The sequence below is a fragment of the Chrysemys picta genome, chromosome 6 (assembly GCF_011386835.1).
Source record: "Chrysemys picta bellii isolate R12L10 chromosome 6, ASM1138683v2, whole genome shotgun sequence".
NCBI classification, from domain to species: domain Eukaryota; kingdom Metazoa; phylum Chordata; order Testudines; family Emydidae; genus Chrysemys; species Chrysemys picta.
This window is the reverse complement of record NC_088796.1, coordinates 24,813,684-24,830,704: the sequence shown is the minus strand read 5'-3', so window position 1 is coordinate 24,830,704 and position 17,021 is coordinate 24,813,684. Positions and strand designations below refer to the sequence as shown.

Here is a 17,021-nt window from a genome sequence, read left to right as displayed (position 1 = left end):
GACCCTAATTGGCTCCATGTTCCTAAAAACCCAATTGCCTCTTGCCTATCTGCAACAACTTCCCAAGATGTAGCTAACCCCTAGTTTCACCTTTTGTAAAGCTACATGGAGTTTTGTAACACCCCTTCATGGATAGTACTAGAATGTGATTGTGAGAAAAGGAAATTCAAGAAATTGGGTCAAGAAGTATTGGAGATACAAACTGGGATGAAAAGAGAATCAGAGTAGAGAACATTTATCACGATTAATAGCACTATGACTGGCTGGTGAGATGTGGGTGCATGTGGTCCCTATGTAAGCAGAGCTATGTAATCACATTGTTCGCATAGGCTAAAGCCCCATCTCGTCTGATGATTTCAGAACTGACTCTCCAAGCCAGCCTAAGTCCTTCAGTAGCTCCACATGTAGCATGGCCTATTTCCTCACCACCCCACCCCGCAAAAACTGTGTCCTTAGGAGAGAGATCAGCAGGGAGATAGGGAGAGGCTAATGTCAAGAGCAGGAAAATAAAATTCAAAAAAAGATTTTAAAACACAGTTTACGTTTTTTAGATAGCTTTTTCCAATTTTAATGTATTTCCTTGTTTACTCGGTGAATGATGAAACTACTTCTGAGTATAAGATTATATTTTAAAAAACAAAGGATTTAATTATTTTTTTTCATTTAATTTTGAGATAATATTTGCACAAAATCACCTTATAACCATAATGAAACATTTCTGAGTATGTCTCATGTTGGGACAGCACCATTTCCTTAGTGTTCTGCAGCAATTCACCTAAAGCAATGTACCCAGTATTGCCAATCCCCAGCATTCAAAAATCATGATCCGGGCCCCCTCAAAATCATGAGATTGACTTAAAAATAAGGAGATAAAAAAACCTGTACACTTCAGGTTTGGGGGTTTTTTTGGTTTGTTTTCGGGTGCTTGAGCCTTTTGCAGTCAGATTTTCAGGCTTTCCTCCACAACCAGGAAGGCTTGAAACTTCCTTTAAAATAAAAATAAAATTAACACTGAGAATCTAACAACTCCAGGAGCTGGTGCTTTAAGAAACACTCCAAATGTCATGAAACTCATGATAAAATTGTGAGAACTGGAAAAACTATGTACCAAATAATGCACCTAGCACAACATATACCATGCCATGTTTCGTTCTTTAATAATAGGATTAGTAATGCTTAGCCAATTGAAGCTGTGGTTGGTTGTCTGAAAATCATATCTTATAAAAGATGTATCTTTTATAAAGGTACTCTACCATCTTCTGGTGCATGATTGCTGACAACTTGTTCTGACCCCTATTAATGAGCTGTACTTGATGAGCACATCATCCATTAGAGTAAGCATGCATTCAAAAGCTGTATAACTATATTACACAATTGTGTCTATTATGTTATTGAATCTGATAACTGCTTAGATCTAAAGTATTTTGTGTGTATGCTACACAAATACATCTGAGATACCTTCTGCAGTTTTGCATTTGAAGTACCTTATATCCAGAGTACACAGCTGATCTTTTTGATTTAAAAGTGAGTGACATCTTGAAATTTTCTTTTACCACAAAGTTGTTTCACTTTCTTAAGACCTATCTGGGTCTTAGTCCTCGGGAAAGTTTTGACGACCATGAATATCATAAGTAATCTCACTCCATTTTTCTTCTGATACAAATTGGATGGCATTGAGAGTAGAAACTCAATTTTCTGGAAGCTGTTTCTGATACTGGTTGTCTTTCCCCTTGACTGGAACTGAACTTTTAGCAGAAAGTTCCAAGGAATGAATTCTGTGACTTCTCTGAACAATCCTGAGTGTCCATCTGACAGAGGCAATCAACAATCAGATAGGTACAAATGGCTCCAATTTGGCTCTTGTGACGTTATTGACATGAACTGTGACCATATAGATCATTTTTGCAACCAAGGTCCTATAGTTGCACCAAATATTGGTCAAAGGTTGTCAAGTGAGGTGTCTATGACAAGGTTATGATTTGTTGGTTATGATTATGCTGTCTGTATGTGTGTATCATTTTTGTATTTGAGGCTTATAAATATTGGCTATGTACTTGTATCTCAATGTGTTTGATTCTAAGTAGCCTCAGTGAAGCATTTGGTCAGCTTCTTAAGAAAGGACTATTCTCAGTAAGTGCCCAATCAAGAAACACTTAACTGATTACAGGTCTCTGGAATAACAGAGACCTGGTGGGATAAATTACATGATTGAAGTACTGTCATAGATGGATATAAACTGTTCAGGAAGGACAGGCAGGGCAGAAAAGGTGGAGGAGTTGCATTGTATGTAAGAGAGCAGTATGACTGCTCAGAGCTCCAGTACGAAACTGCAGAAAAACCTGAGAGTCTCTGGATTAAGTTTAGAAGTGTGAGCAACAAGGGTGATGTCGTGGTGGGAGTCTGCTACAGACCACCAGACAAGGGGGATGAGGTGGACGAGGCTTTCTTCTGGCAACTAACAGAAGTTACTAGATCACAGGCCCTGGTTTTCATGGGGGACTTCAATCACCCCAATATCTGCTGGGGGAGCAATATAGCGGCGCACAGACAATCCAGGAAGTTTTTGGGAAGTGTAGGGGACAATTTCCTGGTATAAGTGCTGGAGGAACCAACTAGGGGCAGAGCTCTTCTTGACCTGCTGCTCACAAACAGGGAAGAATTAGTAGGGGAAGCAAAAGTGGATGGGAACCTGGGAGGCAGTGACCATGAGATGGTCGAGTTCAGGATCCTGACACAAGGAAGAAAGGAGAACAGCAGAATACGGACGCTGAACTTCAGAAAAGCAGACTTTGACTCCCTCAGGCAATGATGGGCAGGATCCCCTGGGAGAATAACATGAGGGGGAAAGGAGTCCAGGAGAGGTGGCTGTTTTTAAAAAAAAATCCTTATTGAGGTTGCAGGAACAAACCATCCCGATGTGTCAAAAGAATAGTAAATATGGAAGGCAACCAGCTTGGCTTAACAGTGAAATCCTTGCTGATCTTAAAAACAAAAAAGAAGCTTACAAGAAGTGGAAGAATGGACAAATGACCAGGGAGGAGTATAAATATATTGCTCAGGCATGCAGGAGTGCAATCAGGAAGGCCAAATCACACTTGGAGTTGCAGCTAGCAAGAGAGGTTAAGAGTAACAAGAAGGGTTTCTTCAGGTATGTTAGCAACAAGAAGAAAGTCAAGGAAAATGTGGGCCCCTTACTGAATGAGGGAGGCAACCTAGTGACAGAGGATGTGGAAAAAGCTAATGTACTCAATGCTTTTTTGGCCTCTGTCTTCATGAACAAGGTCAGCTCCCAGACTACTGCACTGGGTAGCACAGCATGGGGAGGAGGTGACCAGCCCTCTGCAGAGAAAGAAGTGGTTCGGGACTATTTAGAAAAGCTGGACGAGCACAAGTCCATAGGGCCGGATGCGCTGCATCTGAGGGTGCTAAAGGAGTTAGCAGTTGTGAGTGCAGAGCCATTGGCCAGTATCTTTGAAAACTCATGGCAATCGGGGGAGGTCCCGGATGACTGGAAAAAGGCTAATGTAGTGCCCATCTTTAAAAAAGGGAAGGAGGAGGATCCGGGGAACTACAGGCCAGTCAGCCTCACCTCAGTCCCTGGAAAAATCATGGAGCAGGTCCTTAAGGAATCAATTCTGATGCACTTAAGAGGAGAGGAAAGTGATCAGGAACAGTCAGCATGGATTTACCAAGGGCAAGTCATATTCTGCAGAAAAGGACATAAGGGTTACAGTGGACGAGAAGCTGGATATAAGTCAACAGTGTGCCCTTGTTGCCAAGAAGGCTACTGGCATTTTGGGCTGGAGCATTGCCAGCAGATAGAGGGGAATGATCATATCCCTCGATTCGGCATTGGTGAGGCCTCATCTGGAATACTGTGTCCAGTTTTGGGCCCCACACTACAAGAAGGATGTGGAAAAATTGGAAAGAGTCCAGAGGAGGGCAACAAAAATGATTAGGGGGCTGGAACACATGACTTATGAGGAGAGGCTGAGGGAACTGGGATTGTTTAGTCTGCAGAAGAGAAGAATGAGGGGGGATTTGATAGCTACTTTCAACTACCTGAAACGGGGTTCCAAAGAGGATGGATCTAGACTGTTCTCAGTGGTGGCAGATGACAGAACAAGGAGTAATGGTCTCAAGTTGCAGTGGGGGAGGTTCAGGTTGGATATTAGGAAAAACTTTTTCACCAGGAGGGTGATGAAGCACGGAATGGGTTACCTAGGGAGGTGGTGGAATCTCCTTCCTTAGAGGTTTTAAGGTCAGGCTTGATGAAGCCCTGGCTGGGATGATTTAGCTGGGGATTGGTCCTGCTTTGAGCAGGGGGTTGAACTAGATGACCTCCTGAGATCCCTTCCAACCCTGATATTCTATGATTCTATGACAATGGACTTTGGGAGATGCCAATCAACATCTGAGTTTTCCTGGGAACGTTCAAACTAACATGTAAACAATGGCGTCGGCCTGCAAAAAACTGAGTCATGCATGGACATGTGATTTGCCCATGCGACTACTAACTCCATCTTGTTTACTGTGACTTTGCACAGAAGAAAAGGGGTTTCCGCCCACAAGAGAAAGAATATAAAAGGCCCTGGAAACCCCTTCATTTTGTCTTCAATACTGCTTCTTACTTCTGGAGGAACTTTGCTACACTGAAGCTCTGAACAAAGGACTGAATGACCCATCCAAGCTCTGGATGTACTCCAGAGACTTGATTTGTGGCTGTAGTTTATTCCATCACTGCTACAAGCCTGAACCAAGAACTTTGCCACTGTTGTATGCAACTGATTCCATTTAACCAATTTTAGCTCTCATCTATATTTCTTTTTATAAATAAACCTTTAGTTTTTAGATTCTAAAGGACAGGCAACAGCATGATTTGTGAGTAAGATCTGATTTTTATATTGACCTGGGTCTGGGACTTGGTCTTTTGGGATTGGAGAACCTTTTTTCTTTTACTGGGGTATTGGTTTTCATAACCAGTCATCCCCATAAGGAGTGGTGCTGGTGGTGATACTGGGAAACTGGAGTGTCTAAGGGAATTGCTTGTGTGACATATGGCTAGCCAGTGGGGTAAAACTGAAATCCTCTCTGGCATGTTTGGTGTGCCTTAATAGTAAAGGAAACCTGGCCTTGGGCTGTAACTGCCCTGCTCTAAGCAATTTGTCCTGAATTGATACTCTCAGTAGTGTCCCGCCAGAGGCCACATCGTTACAGCTCTCTAGAAAAGTCTTTTGCAGGGTAAGTTTGATAAACGTTAAACCTAAATGAGATCACAGTAGTTGTCAGCCAAGATAGAACAGAAAAAATAATTATCAATCCAGTTAGGAAAGATGTGGACAAATTGGACAGAATCCAAAGAAGAGCAACTGTCATTTTGAAGTTTTTAAAAACAGGTTAAACAAATATCTGTCAAGGACGGCCTAGGTTTACTTAATCCTGCCTCAGCGCAGTGTCTGGAATTGATGACCTCTCAAGGTACCTTCCAGCCCTACATTTTTTTATGATTCTATACCACTTCTAATAAACTGAAAGACAATTTTTTGGATGGGGTGTGGCCCAGATTCACAGGATACAGGGGAAAAGCATCATTTGAAAGGAATGGTTAATTAGTATTTCTCATCTGATTGTTAAAAAAAAGTAAGGACTTTATCAATGATCTTTCTTAAACACTATTTCAAGACATTTGTTTAAACCAAGTTTGTGGCTGAGATTACAGGCAACCATATTGGATGTAGTGTTCTACAATTCAATCATGAATAATAAATTAAAAGAAACTCAAGACATCATACTGTCTCCCAAATGAGAGGAGCCAGGAGCCACTAATGGCATGAAGTCCTCTAGAGTAGCATTTTTTTAATTATCTTTGGGTTTGGTCCTGGTATTGGTTTTATATCAAGTGTATATGGGCAGATCGGAGAAGCTATTGGAGATTAAGTAGTGGACATATAATGGCTGCCATCTTGTCAATGCTAAATTTTCAAGGAATGTTACAAAAATCTCCATGCATGATTCAAAAATGAAAACTGGGTATTTTGCACAACTCTAATCACTCCCATAATGACTATCAAAATCAGAGTCTGAGGAGCAATCTGATCTTCCATTAGTAATCATATAGCCAGTCTGTAGTCTTCTATGTCTCTGCCAAGCACTATTCCACAAATGAATAGCCTTCTCTGGGTCAAACTTTTTGATGTCTGGGGAATTCAGCTGAATTATCATGAGATCAGTCACACTTTCAGACATTCCTTTAGAGTGCAGTTGCATCATGGTAAGCTTCATTTGACTGAAGCCACGCTCTGCCTCAGCTGAACTTGCAGGAAGTGTTAGGATCAAATCTACCAGCATCAGGATGTTAGGGTACTTGTGAGAGTAATCAGAGTTCACTGAATCCCATGTCAAACTCCGAATGTTCTGAAATCTAAAAAGAATAGCAAAAAATAAATTAAAAAATTGGTCATGTAGATTTTCCATAATCTTTAAACACATTGGCTTCAAACATTTTTAGTTTGATGAACTTGCACAATTTCAGTATCTTTATTACCTGTCATATAGCTCTAATTTCAGCATGCTCCATTCAGTGTCAACCTCATCAACTTTTACATTGGCACCTTCCAGTATTGGTTCATAATGCTTAGTTAGGATGGACACCTCCCTTTCACCAAATTCTGTACCAAAGGTGAAAGAAAACATCTGCATAACTTAAAGAAAAACACAAATAATTTGGATTTATTCAGATAGCCAGTGTATAGTTTTCCATACCTTGTTTGATTTTGTCTGGCCAAAGTTTAAAACTTCCAATGGTGGTAGCTCTCAAAACATCTTGGCTGGCATCACAAAAGCAATCATGTAGCCTCCTCACCAGATTACTTAATACTTTGGTTCGTACTGGTAAGATATTTTCATTTCCTACAAGCTGGTGACCATGAAAGTGTGTAACTGCATCAACTAGCCGCTCCTTTGGACCAGATCTGAAAAATATAGAATACAAAACAAATATTAATCTTTTTTTACACTTTAAGGTAAAACATCTGGTGTAATGGTTAAACACACTCACCTTGTTTTATACATTTGGAGTGTTTCCAGTGTCGACTGCATGGTTGCAAATATATCTGCAATGGAAGAGTTACGATCCTGAGTAACACGGGACAGAATGTTGAGGACATTAATGATATCCAGCAAGAAGTGAGAGAACTTGACAACCTCCATTTTCAGAAGAAGCTTTAGAAGGCCTTTGACTTTTTGGTGATTTGAGGCACTTGGGTCTCCTTGCATCTGAAACTCAACGAGAAAAATAATACATGTCAATGAAAATGGTGACAAACAAGTAATCATGATTTTGCTTTTTTTTTTTTTTGGGTCAAGTTACATACAATTTTTAAAGCACTTACCTTATTCATATGCAGCAGAATTGCAGGGTAACCCTTAAGAAGGATCTGGAGAGCTGTCTGTAGGCGAGAAAGCCATCGGGTGCCTCCAATTCGAGAGGGAATCGCTGGACGCAGCTTAAGGGTTTCATATATGGATTTGAGATTGCTCTTATTTAGAGGTGAGTTATGATAAAAGTAATATATATTTTGCAAGAGACCACTTAGAGTGGTGTATAGCTGAATGCTTTTCAGTGCTCCCTTATAAGCCAGTTCAAGTCGATGAGCAAAACAATGCACAGATTGTACACAAGGCTGAATTTCCTTCAGCAGCTTAGCTACCCCATTGTTTTCTCCTACCATGACATCTGCACCATCACTCCCAAACCCAACTAATTTTCTTGACCAGTCTTGACTTGACAGATTGACCTGAAGATTTATTTGCAAAGTTTTCACAATGGCATTTTTTATAGTTGAAGCATCAGACTTGTCAACTGATTGAACCCCAACAATCTGGCAGTGGACTTTTCCTTCAAAGGCAAATCGTATATATACAACTGCACCTTCTTTGATTGCATTGTCTGCCACTCCATCACTAATAAGGGAGAAGAACTTACATTTTTCGAGTTTCTCTTTCAAGGCCCTACGTTCTACTTCAGCAATATAATGTATAAATGTTCTTGCTGACTTGTCATTTCTAAACATATAACCAATGTCCACACCTTTCATGTCATCCAGTTTGCACATCCAGTCAAGGTCTGTGAAAGGACGTCCACACTTGGCTATAGCATGGCATGTTCTAAAAATATTTTCTATTCTTCCTAAAGTTACTTTGCTCATGCTCTTTAACATCTGCTCAGTAGAAGCTTGGTCTCCTGTAGCATTGCTGGCGGCTTCCATGCAACTAGCCCAGGCATGAGCTTCACTGCTGTGGTGTATATTTATAAATTCAAGCTTAAAGATGTCAGTCCCAGAACAAAAATTATGTATGTTTTCCCCCAAGTTCACATTATGCTTGCGACACAGGGCACAGAACATTATTCCTCTTTTATCATCATACTTTAACCAGGGGTATTTCGATAACCATGTTTTCAGAAACTGGCGATTCCCCTTTGCTTGATGTTCAAAACACCGTTTTTCTTTTCCTTCGTCACTGATTTTGCTCTTGTTGCCTTTAAAATGCTTCAATGCTTTTATGGCTATAATTAAAAAAAATAATTATTTGAGGCTTGGTTGTGATTAGAACTCATACACTCACAAACTTTAAGGCTAGAGAGAACTATCATGATCATCTTGGCTGACTCCTGCACATCACAGGCCACAAAACCTCACCTACTACTCCTGTAATAGGCCCATAACCTCTGACTAAGTTACCAAAGTCCTCAAATTTTGATTTAAAGACTTAAAATTACAGAGAATCCACCATTTTCTCTAATTCAAACCAGCAAGTGACCCATGCCACAGAGAAGGGGGGCGGGGGGAACAACCCAAAAACCCAGGGTCTCTGCCAAACTGATCTGAGGCAAAATTCATTCTTGACGCCTAATATCACAAAGAGTTAGACCCTGGGCATGTGGGTGAGATCCACCAGCCAGGGAAAGAATTCTCTGGGTAACTCAGAGCTTTCTCAATCTAGTATCCCATCTCTGGCCATTTGAGATATTTGCTAACAGCATTCAGAGATGGTCTATTTGCCATTGTAGGCAATTTAATCATACCATCCCCTTCATAAACTTATCAAGCTCAAATCGTGAAATGTTAGATTTTTTGCCTCCACTACTCCCTTTGAAAGGCTGTTCCAGAATTTTACTCCTCTGATGGCTAGAAACATTTATCTAATTTCAAGCCTAAACTTATTGATGGCCAGTTTTTATCCATTTGTTCTTGTGCCAACATCTTGTGCCTTAACTTAATAATTCCTCTCCCTTCCTGGTATTTATCCTCTGATGTATTTATAGACAGCAATCATATCTCCCCTCATCCTTTATTTTGTTAGGCTAAATAAGCCACGCTCCTTAAGTCTCCTCTTGTAAGATAGGTACTCCATTCTTCTGTTCATCCCAGTAGCTCTTCTTTTCACGTGTTCCAGTTTGAATTCATCTTTCTTAAAAATGGGAGACCAGAATTGCATACACTATTCCAGATGACATCTCACCAATGCCTTGTATAATGGTAATAAAAATTCACACTCTCTATTGGAAATACCTCACCTAATGCACCATAGGATTGCATTAGCCTTTTTCATGGCCACATCACATTGGCAGCTCATAGTCATCCTGTGGTTGACCAATACACCTTTCTCCTCCTCTGTAGCTTCCAATTTATATGTGCCCACCTTAGAGAAGAAATTCTTGCTGTTGAACTATACGTGTTTGAGCTGTCACTTTGTACTACTAAATTTAATCTAATTTCTATTACTTCAGTTTTCAAGATTGTCTAAATCTTCTTGTATGATATTCTGGTCCTTCTCCATACTGGCAATACCTCCCAACTTTGTGTTATCCACAGATTTTTATTAGTGCACGTCCACTTTCTGTGTCAAGGTCACTAATGAAAATGTTCAAAAAGACTGGTTCCAAGACTGATCCTTGAGGAACTCTACTAGTAACCTTCTTCCAGCCTGACAGTTCACATTTCAGCATGACCCATTGTAGTTTCCTCTTTAACCAGTTCCTTACCCACCCTTCAATTGTTGTACTAATCCCCATCTTCTGCAATTTAACTAATACACCCATGCAAGAGAAAGAGGTGGAATAAGCGCAACTCTTACACCCTTTGGGTCTGGACTCCTAAAAATAATCTTGTGCTACATGCTTACTTACTTCAACCCAAAGCAGATAGATAGTGCAGATTTTTGGATCCACCTATGCTCCTTGCTGGCCGACAGAAAATTTGCTGCTGGTATAGAGCAGTAGAAAATCACTACTCCCCGGGAACAAGGAAGAAGAGGAAATATGATTCACGGGGGTGTCTCTGAGGCACAACATCTGTGAGAACTACTCCTGGGATGGTGAAGCTTACACATCGCCTATTACGCATAGCTGTGCCTAAAATCACCATCTAGCCAATAAAGTTTCCTGTTCTAGAAGTTTATTCTCCTCTTGATAGGTATGCATGAGGTGATGACTTGCCTGAAATGACTAATATTTCAAGATATATGTTGCAACGCATCACCGTTCATGGAGGCAGGCTCCTGCATGCAGGCATGGTGGGAACCCCTCAAGCTTGGTTTCCACAGAGGTCATCTTGCACCATCCCTGCAGTACTACCTTTTTGCAGGTCAGCTGCCAGTTCCTCCTTAGGGGGAAATGAAATACTTCTACAATTTATTTATTAAAAAATAGCAACGAAAACCTCAAAATACATAACAGGAAGGCAGATTACTGGTGGTCTATCACAACACATATTGCTAGAAAACAGCAATGATAAGTAAGCAATTTTCTCTAATCTAAATACATTTCTGGTACATTCCCCACTCTCCAGGGATGTCTCTAAAATAAAAATATAACATCAAAAATTCTCAACAAACTGTTGAGAATATATTTGTATCATCACAAGCTAGATAGAAATACATATAATAGAATATGAGACAGGGAGAGTGGGAAAGACTCCATGAATGGGACTGGTCATGGATAAACACCTCTAAAACAAACAAACAAACAAAGAGACTAATAGAGATCCCAAAAAGTAAAATAAAATTACTGAGGCATGGATTGAAACTTTGGACAACCTAGAACTGAAAGTTTCTATAATGCTGATAAGATATAACAAGGGCCAAATTCACTAATGGCATATGAAGGTGCAAGTCCATTGATGTCAGAGGAATTATACCTGCTTAAACCAACAGTAATATAATTTGATTCCTCTCTAAAACCAAAATCTAATAGTTCTTGGTAAATGTGTGCATTGGCAACAGCTCATAATACAAACTGCCTACAACAACAAGACAGTCACATCTAGTAGAAAATGGCTCATATCTTTGCTGATTCTCTCACCTAGGAAAAACACAAGAAATTTAAATATCTTCTCTGAGGGTTCAAAGACAGCAACTATCTAGAGAGAGAGCAACTGACTCTAATTTTGATTTTTCTAGATACACATAGTGCTCATAAGGCCTTCATATGTAGGTAACACAAAAGATATGACTGATATCAAATCTGAATCTTTTCAGGGAGAATGTGTAGGCTTGATCAAGAGCAAAGAAAACAAATCCACCCTTTGTTTCCTTGGGTCTTTCATCCACTCAGATCATAAAGGCACAATGAAAAATATCAGCTAGCAAGTCAGTCTTTTTGTTTAATTTGGTATGACTTCATCTTTTCATATATTTGACATTAATACAGTAGAAGAGAATGCTCTCTCCGTGATTGTCTGAATAAATCAACTACTGTTATGGTGTGGCAAGGCTGCAACTCTAAGGTCTTGTCAAAACCTGTTATGTATGAGGTAAATCCACTATGGCAGGAAGCCTTGGATTTCTTTCCATGCAGATTTGCAAAGCAACCATGTGGTCTTTCTGCATGGGTATACTAGTGTCCCAAGTCATGATCAGGTGATGCTGCCCCACAAACCTAGCCCATTTTAGCCCTGGCTATAGCAGACTATACCAAACTCTCAATAGGCCTTTGGAGGATGTAACTAGAAGCATCTGAGTAAGCATATATTTCCTATCTACTGCCTTAGCAACAGCTAGAATGGAATAAGGATGCCACCACAAAGTGGGTCAGAATAGGTGTGATGGGGTAGTCTGTCCCCTTATGAGTTGTAAGGCCTAGGGGTCAGCCCACCCCGTCACATGGCATGTCCCTTTAAGATTTTGGGAGGTCTGATTTACATAAGGATGGAGGAAATAGGAGATATTGAAAGAGAGGAAGTGGTTCTGAAAAGAAGCAATGTTTCGGAGGGAATCCTGTTACTATTTCTTTCAGGGCCTGGGACAAGGAGCCTTGCAGAGTGGGTAAGGCAAGACTCACCTCTCTCTCAGCCAACAGGAACAAGCTTGAGGAAGGAAACCAGCATATATGCTTCTTCTCCCTCAAAGTAGGGGACATACCAGCTGAAGGCTGGCTTGCTTGAACCCTCCAAACTTGCAGCCTAGTAGGGGGAAAGGGACCAGCTGAAGTAAAAGCAGGCTAAGGCTCTACAGTTAACCTAAATTACAATTCCCCCCTACAAGGAAAAGAGCTTGGGGACTCCTGTCTTAAGAAGAGATATGAGGGACTGCCTGAACTGCAACTCCAGCTCCAAACAAACGGCTGTGGGGGAATCCTGTCTTAAGGACAAAGCAAGACAAAAACGGGCTTTATGAAGTACAACCCAACTTCTACCAAAGAGGCCAGGAGTAGCCTTAAGGAAGCTCCTCAATAACTGGCTGGGGAAAAGCGACATGAGGAGACAGAACTCCAGAGCAGGAATAGGGGAATCTGCAGCCCCTGTGAAAGACAAGGACAAAACAGGGAAAAGGTAGGAGCAGCCTGAAGAAGCAGCAAGGGATTAGAAGGAGCAGTTCTTAGCTACCTAACACAGGGTCCCTGGGCTGGAACCCAGAGGAGAGGGCGGGCCTGGGTTCTCCTCTCTCCTCCAGCAGGAGGAGAGGTGCAGGCCGTGGGACTGAAAGAGGGAAAAGACAGATGAGTGCCACATGGGGGTCAAAGGCCTAGCATAAAGAAGACTGGACTCTGGATTTTTTCCTCATTGGACTTTTCTGTTGCCCTCAGAAGGGGAGTGAGGTGACAAGGGCAGGCTATGGAAGCTGCAGACTGCTACAGCACCAGTATGATGGACAACATTGGGTGCTAGAGCAGAAGAACCCCTGTAGTGCTGTGTCCTGGCACAAGGGGATGCTCTGTGAGTTTGCTCCATAGTATATTACACCCTATTGTAATGATTAGTGCAATCCTATTCAAAGAGGAATATGATCTAAGAATTGATCAATCTCAGTCCCTAGTGTCTTCTAGTGAGGGAATAAGGAATAAGTTCTGTACTCTTACCCCGTGAGTAGGGGTCTTTTCCACAAGAAGTTCCATTGAAGAAAAAGGGGCTATTTATTGAATATATCTGCTGAGTAGTACTGTACAACAGTGGCAGAATCAGGTCTTAAAGGAAAACTGGTGACCTAGCTATCCAATTCAAAAACTTGGGAAAGTGAGATCCTGCAAGGCAGTCATTAAACTTATCTTCCCTTGTGTAAATATATTTGACCTCTGAAGAGTCACTAGTTTCCTCTGTGCCATAATAGCACTCCTCCCTGTCTTCTTCCTCACAGGTGTCCCTTCAGTCCCAAACAGGCATCACAGGCTGTAGTGCCAGTGGAAGAGTTGGCATTAGTAGCACAGTCACAAGGAGCCATTGAGTACACCATCATAAGGAGTGCCAGTGGTAAGTGTGCTAAGACTAGCACTGGCTGTGTGACAAAGGTTCTGATGGAACAGTGCACAAGCCTTAACACTAAACACAGACAAAGCTCTCTCTGGTTTTTCTCTGCCTTGTCATCAAGACAGTGCTTTGAGGTACCGATATCAGTGCAAAGGTCCATGTTATCATCAAAGTAATTTGTCTAGTAGAAGACATCAAATCATGTGATATCCCCTGCTGTTACTTTTTAAGATCCACTATCTCATATACCCGTGTAACACTATTTCAAGCAGGGTCACCGGAAGTCTTGGTTGAGTGCCAGCGAATACACAAAACTGGTCTCCTCTTGACATGGGCTGAAAAGCACAGTTTAAGGCAATGTCTCACTTCACAAGGAGGAAGTGGGGTGAAGCACCAACAGGATGGTGCATTGAGTCACTCAAGGCAGTGCACTGTGTATTCCAAGACAGAAGAATCTGTTGTATAAACCAGTCCATCCTGTGCCAAAGAATTGTGCAGTAAAATCTAAACTTTCATTAAAAAGTTAAGTTTTTAGACCTTTTGATTGCCTTAACTCTTTCCATGTGAATAAAATTTAAACAGGTATGGTGTGTTTTTCTTGAGTCTTCAAACAGCCTGAAAATTGCTCTGAAAGGTGTGAACTGCAACATACAAGTCAATGCTATGCTACTCGGACAGTAATGACAATTTAAATGGTCAAAATTTTAACAACTTTGCTGCTTAGCTTTTAGCAGAGACATTTAGCTAATGTACTTATCCATTTTTGTTGACACAGTGGTGGACAATGGAGAGAATAGTGGGGCATCTGGTTGCTGTAATGAGAAACTCTGACTTCAAGTCCCTTCCATTTCGACAGGGCCCAGAAGGCTTTTAAATGCTTTCTAGAACTTCTGACATCAGGTGACATAATCACACTCTCCAGTTAGTCATGGCTTTGCTGAGACTGCTGATGTAATTGTGTCTGTCCATGAAGAATTTAATACAATTATAATATGGACATTTTCTGAAACCACTGGAGTGTCTTCCTTTCTCCACCCTATAAGTGAGGTCAGCAAGACAAAAAGAAAATAAGGCAGCAAGTGTGTTGATGTTCAGATCTAAAGAGTTGAACTGTGGGATGGGAGCAGATGAACACTTGGCATATTGAAAAAACTGAAATCTAAAAAGAAACAATCTTTGTGCTGAGGAGATTCATGACTCGATGCTCAAGATATTGAGTATTCAATGTGTTGAGGCCTAATCTCACTGTGTAATCAGCACCATGAAAGCCATAGAATATCAGGGTTGGAAGAGACCTCAGGAGGTCATCTAGTCCAACCCCCTGCTCAAAGCAGGACCAATCCCAAGACAGATTTTTGCCCTAGATCCCTAAATGGCCCCCTCAAGGATTGAACTCACAACCCTGGGTTTAGCAGGCCAATGCTCAAACCACTGAGCTATCCCTCCCCCCATTGTTGAAACACCAGACAATTTGGTGAAACAAAAAAAGACCAATGCACTAATGGCATAGAAATCACCTATGCTCTAAATGGAGCAGTAACATAGGAACTAAGTTCTAAAAGGGTCAGTAGTGTAATTGGGCTCCTCAAAAAATAGGAGCCAGGCATAGAAATTTTTTTTAGACCAAACGTACTTTTTTAGGCCCTGATTGTGCATTCCTTCCTCAAATCAACTAATGTTTGTTCAATAGTAGTCCCGCTGAATTGAGTAGTCCCACTAAATTGAGTTCATGAAACTACTTACATAAGCAAGTAATATCCAATGTGAGTACTGGTTGCAGAGTAAGCCTTTAATATTAGGAGCCTGACCAAGGAAAAAGATGCAGGAAAAAAATGCTGTACAGCACCACTGCAAAGCAGACCCTTACCACTGAAGTGCTGACAAATCCTGGGAAGCTTCTCTATTCAGAAAGCAACTCACCTTGGAATTTGGGGTGCAGCCTGAGGAACTTAAAAGAAGTGTGCAAGACACCCTCTGTGTGTGCTCCAACAGTTCAGAAAACTTGAATGATGAGAATTCGTTTGGAATCACAGACCCAAGAGTACAAAAAGCAGGATATCCACTGTAATAACCTATATGTTTTCCAGTAATACCTTATATTGTGAAACACACTTCTGCTTCACTTTACTAGAAGATCACCTTCTGGAAACAACTGATCTCTGGCAGTCTGAATGGCTGTTCAGTACAGATTTTGCTGCAATTTTTAACTAGCTGTCAATTTCTACTTACTGAATTAACTTTAATTTTCAGATGTGGGATTTTAAAATTTAACAGCTTTATTCCAGTTGTATGTAGTTTATTATTTAGCTTTAACAGTAGCTGTAAATTTAGCATAGGGATAATCTCTCATGTGCAGTTCTGCCCATTGATAATTAAATTAATAAATAGCTATGAGCATGAGCTCATTCAATAGTTCCTTAGACCACTGGACAACCTCCATCTACAACCTACATATCAGAACCTATATCTTCATCTCTTGGTATCTGTGTTAGAAGACATCCTGGTGTAGGCCCAATCCTGCAAATCATTAAGCATGTGTCTGCAGAATCAGGATCAAACTGGACTCCTCACTAAAGAAGAAGTATGGCCCAGTGGTTGGGGCACTGGCCAGGGACACAGGACACCTGGGTTCAATGCGGAGCATGCCACAGACTTCCTGTGTAACCTTGAGCAAGCCACTTAAACTCTCTATGCCTCAGTTCCCCATCTGCAAATGGAGAGGAGAGGAGATGGGCACCACCAGGATAAACCACCCATTGTAACCATGAAAAGGATACCTTTACAACCAAGGTGGTCATGAGATATGTAGATGTAGACCCCTCACTAAATTCCTTTCTTTACTTATAGAGATTGTTTGATTTTCAAAATTGAAAAAAGGCAATATAATCAGAACTTTTAGGAGTTAGCAGTCTTCTTTCTTTCCTCCTCATAAGCATCCATCAGCTGCTCTTATGTCAATACATGCAAAATCTGCTGTTGGATGAATGAAATGTCCTACTGTATTCCCAACTGATTTGACCTTCTTAAAAAATGTTCAACTGAAGTACAATTTTATTACTTGCCTCCCATACTCAGCAGATAATTTCATGGTTCTGGTGTAAAATGGGAGGTCATGGGAGGAAAGGCAATATCGCAGATAGCCAGAACCAGTCCCATGTAGCGCTCAGGACAGAAATCCTGAACTCTACACTGGCTCCCCATTGAATAGAGAATGCAGCCCTGGGGTGATGAGTTCATGACAACCTATGTCTCACCTCCCACGTATGGTGATGTGTACCC

The 17,021-nt window shown here is 41.0% G+C and overlaps 2 protein-coding genes across 3 annotated transcripts in view; both read right to left on the bottom strand.

The window, feature by feature from the left end:
- The window catches only part of LOC101938336 (sperm flagellar protein 2-like), a 36,558-nt gene extending 34,951 nt beyond the window's left edge, over positions 1-1,607 (bottom strand). Inside the window, exon 1 of the mRNA XM_065598862.1 lies at positions 1,485-1,607. The gene's annotated coding sequence lies outside the window, so the exon portion shown is untranslated. The remainder of the gene's footprint in view (positions 1-1,484) is intronic.
- The window catches only part of LOC101939198 (sperm flagellar protein 2), a 67,484-nt gene continuing 51,006 nt past the window's right edge, over positions 544-17,021 (bottom strand). For both annotated transcript variants that reach the window (XM_065598852.1, XM_065598853.1), the window contains 5 exons: positions 7,392-8,566; positions 7,058-7,281; positions 6,763-6,971; positions 6,545-6,668; positions 544-6,421 (listed from right to left, as the gene is read on the bottom strand). In XM_065598852.1, the coding sequence (XP_065454924.1) occupies positions 6,046-6,421; positions 6,545-6,668; positions 6,763-6,971; positions 7,058-7,281; positions 7,392-8,566 (2,108 nt within the window). In that variant the 3' untranslated portion in view covers positions 544-6,045. The remainder of the gene's footprint in view (positions 6,422-6,544; positions 6,669-6,762; positions 6,972-7,057; positions 7,282-7,391; positions 8,567-17,021) is intronic.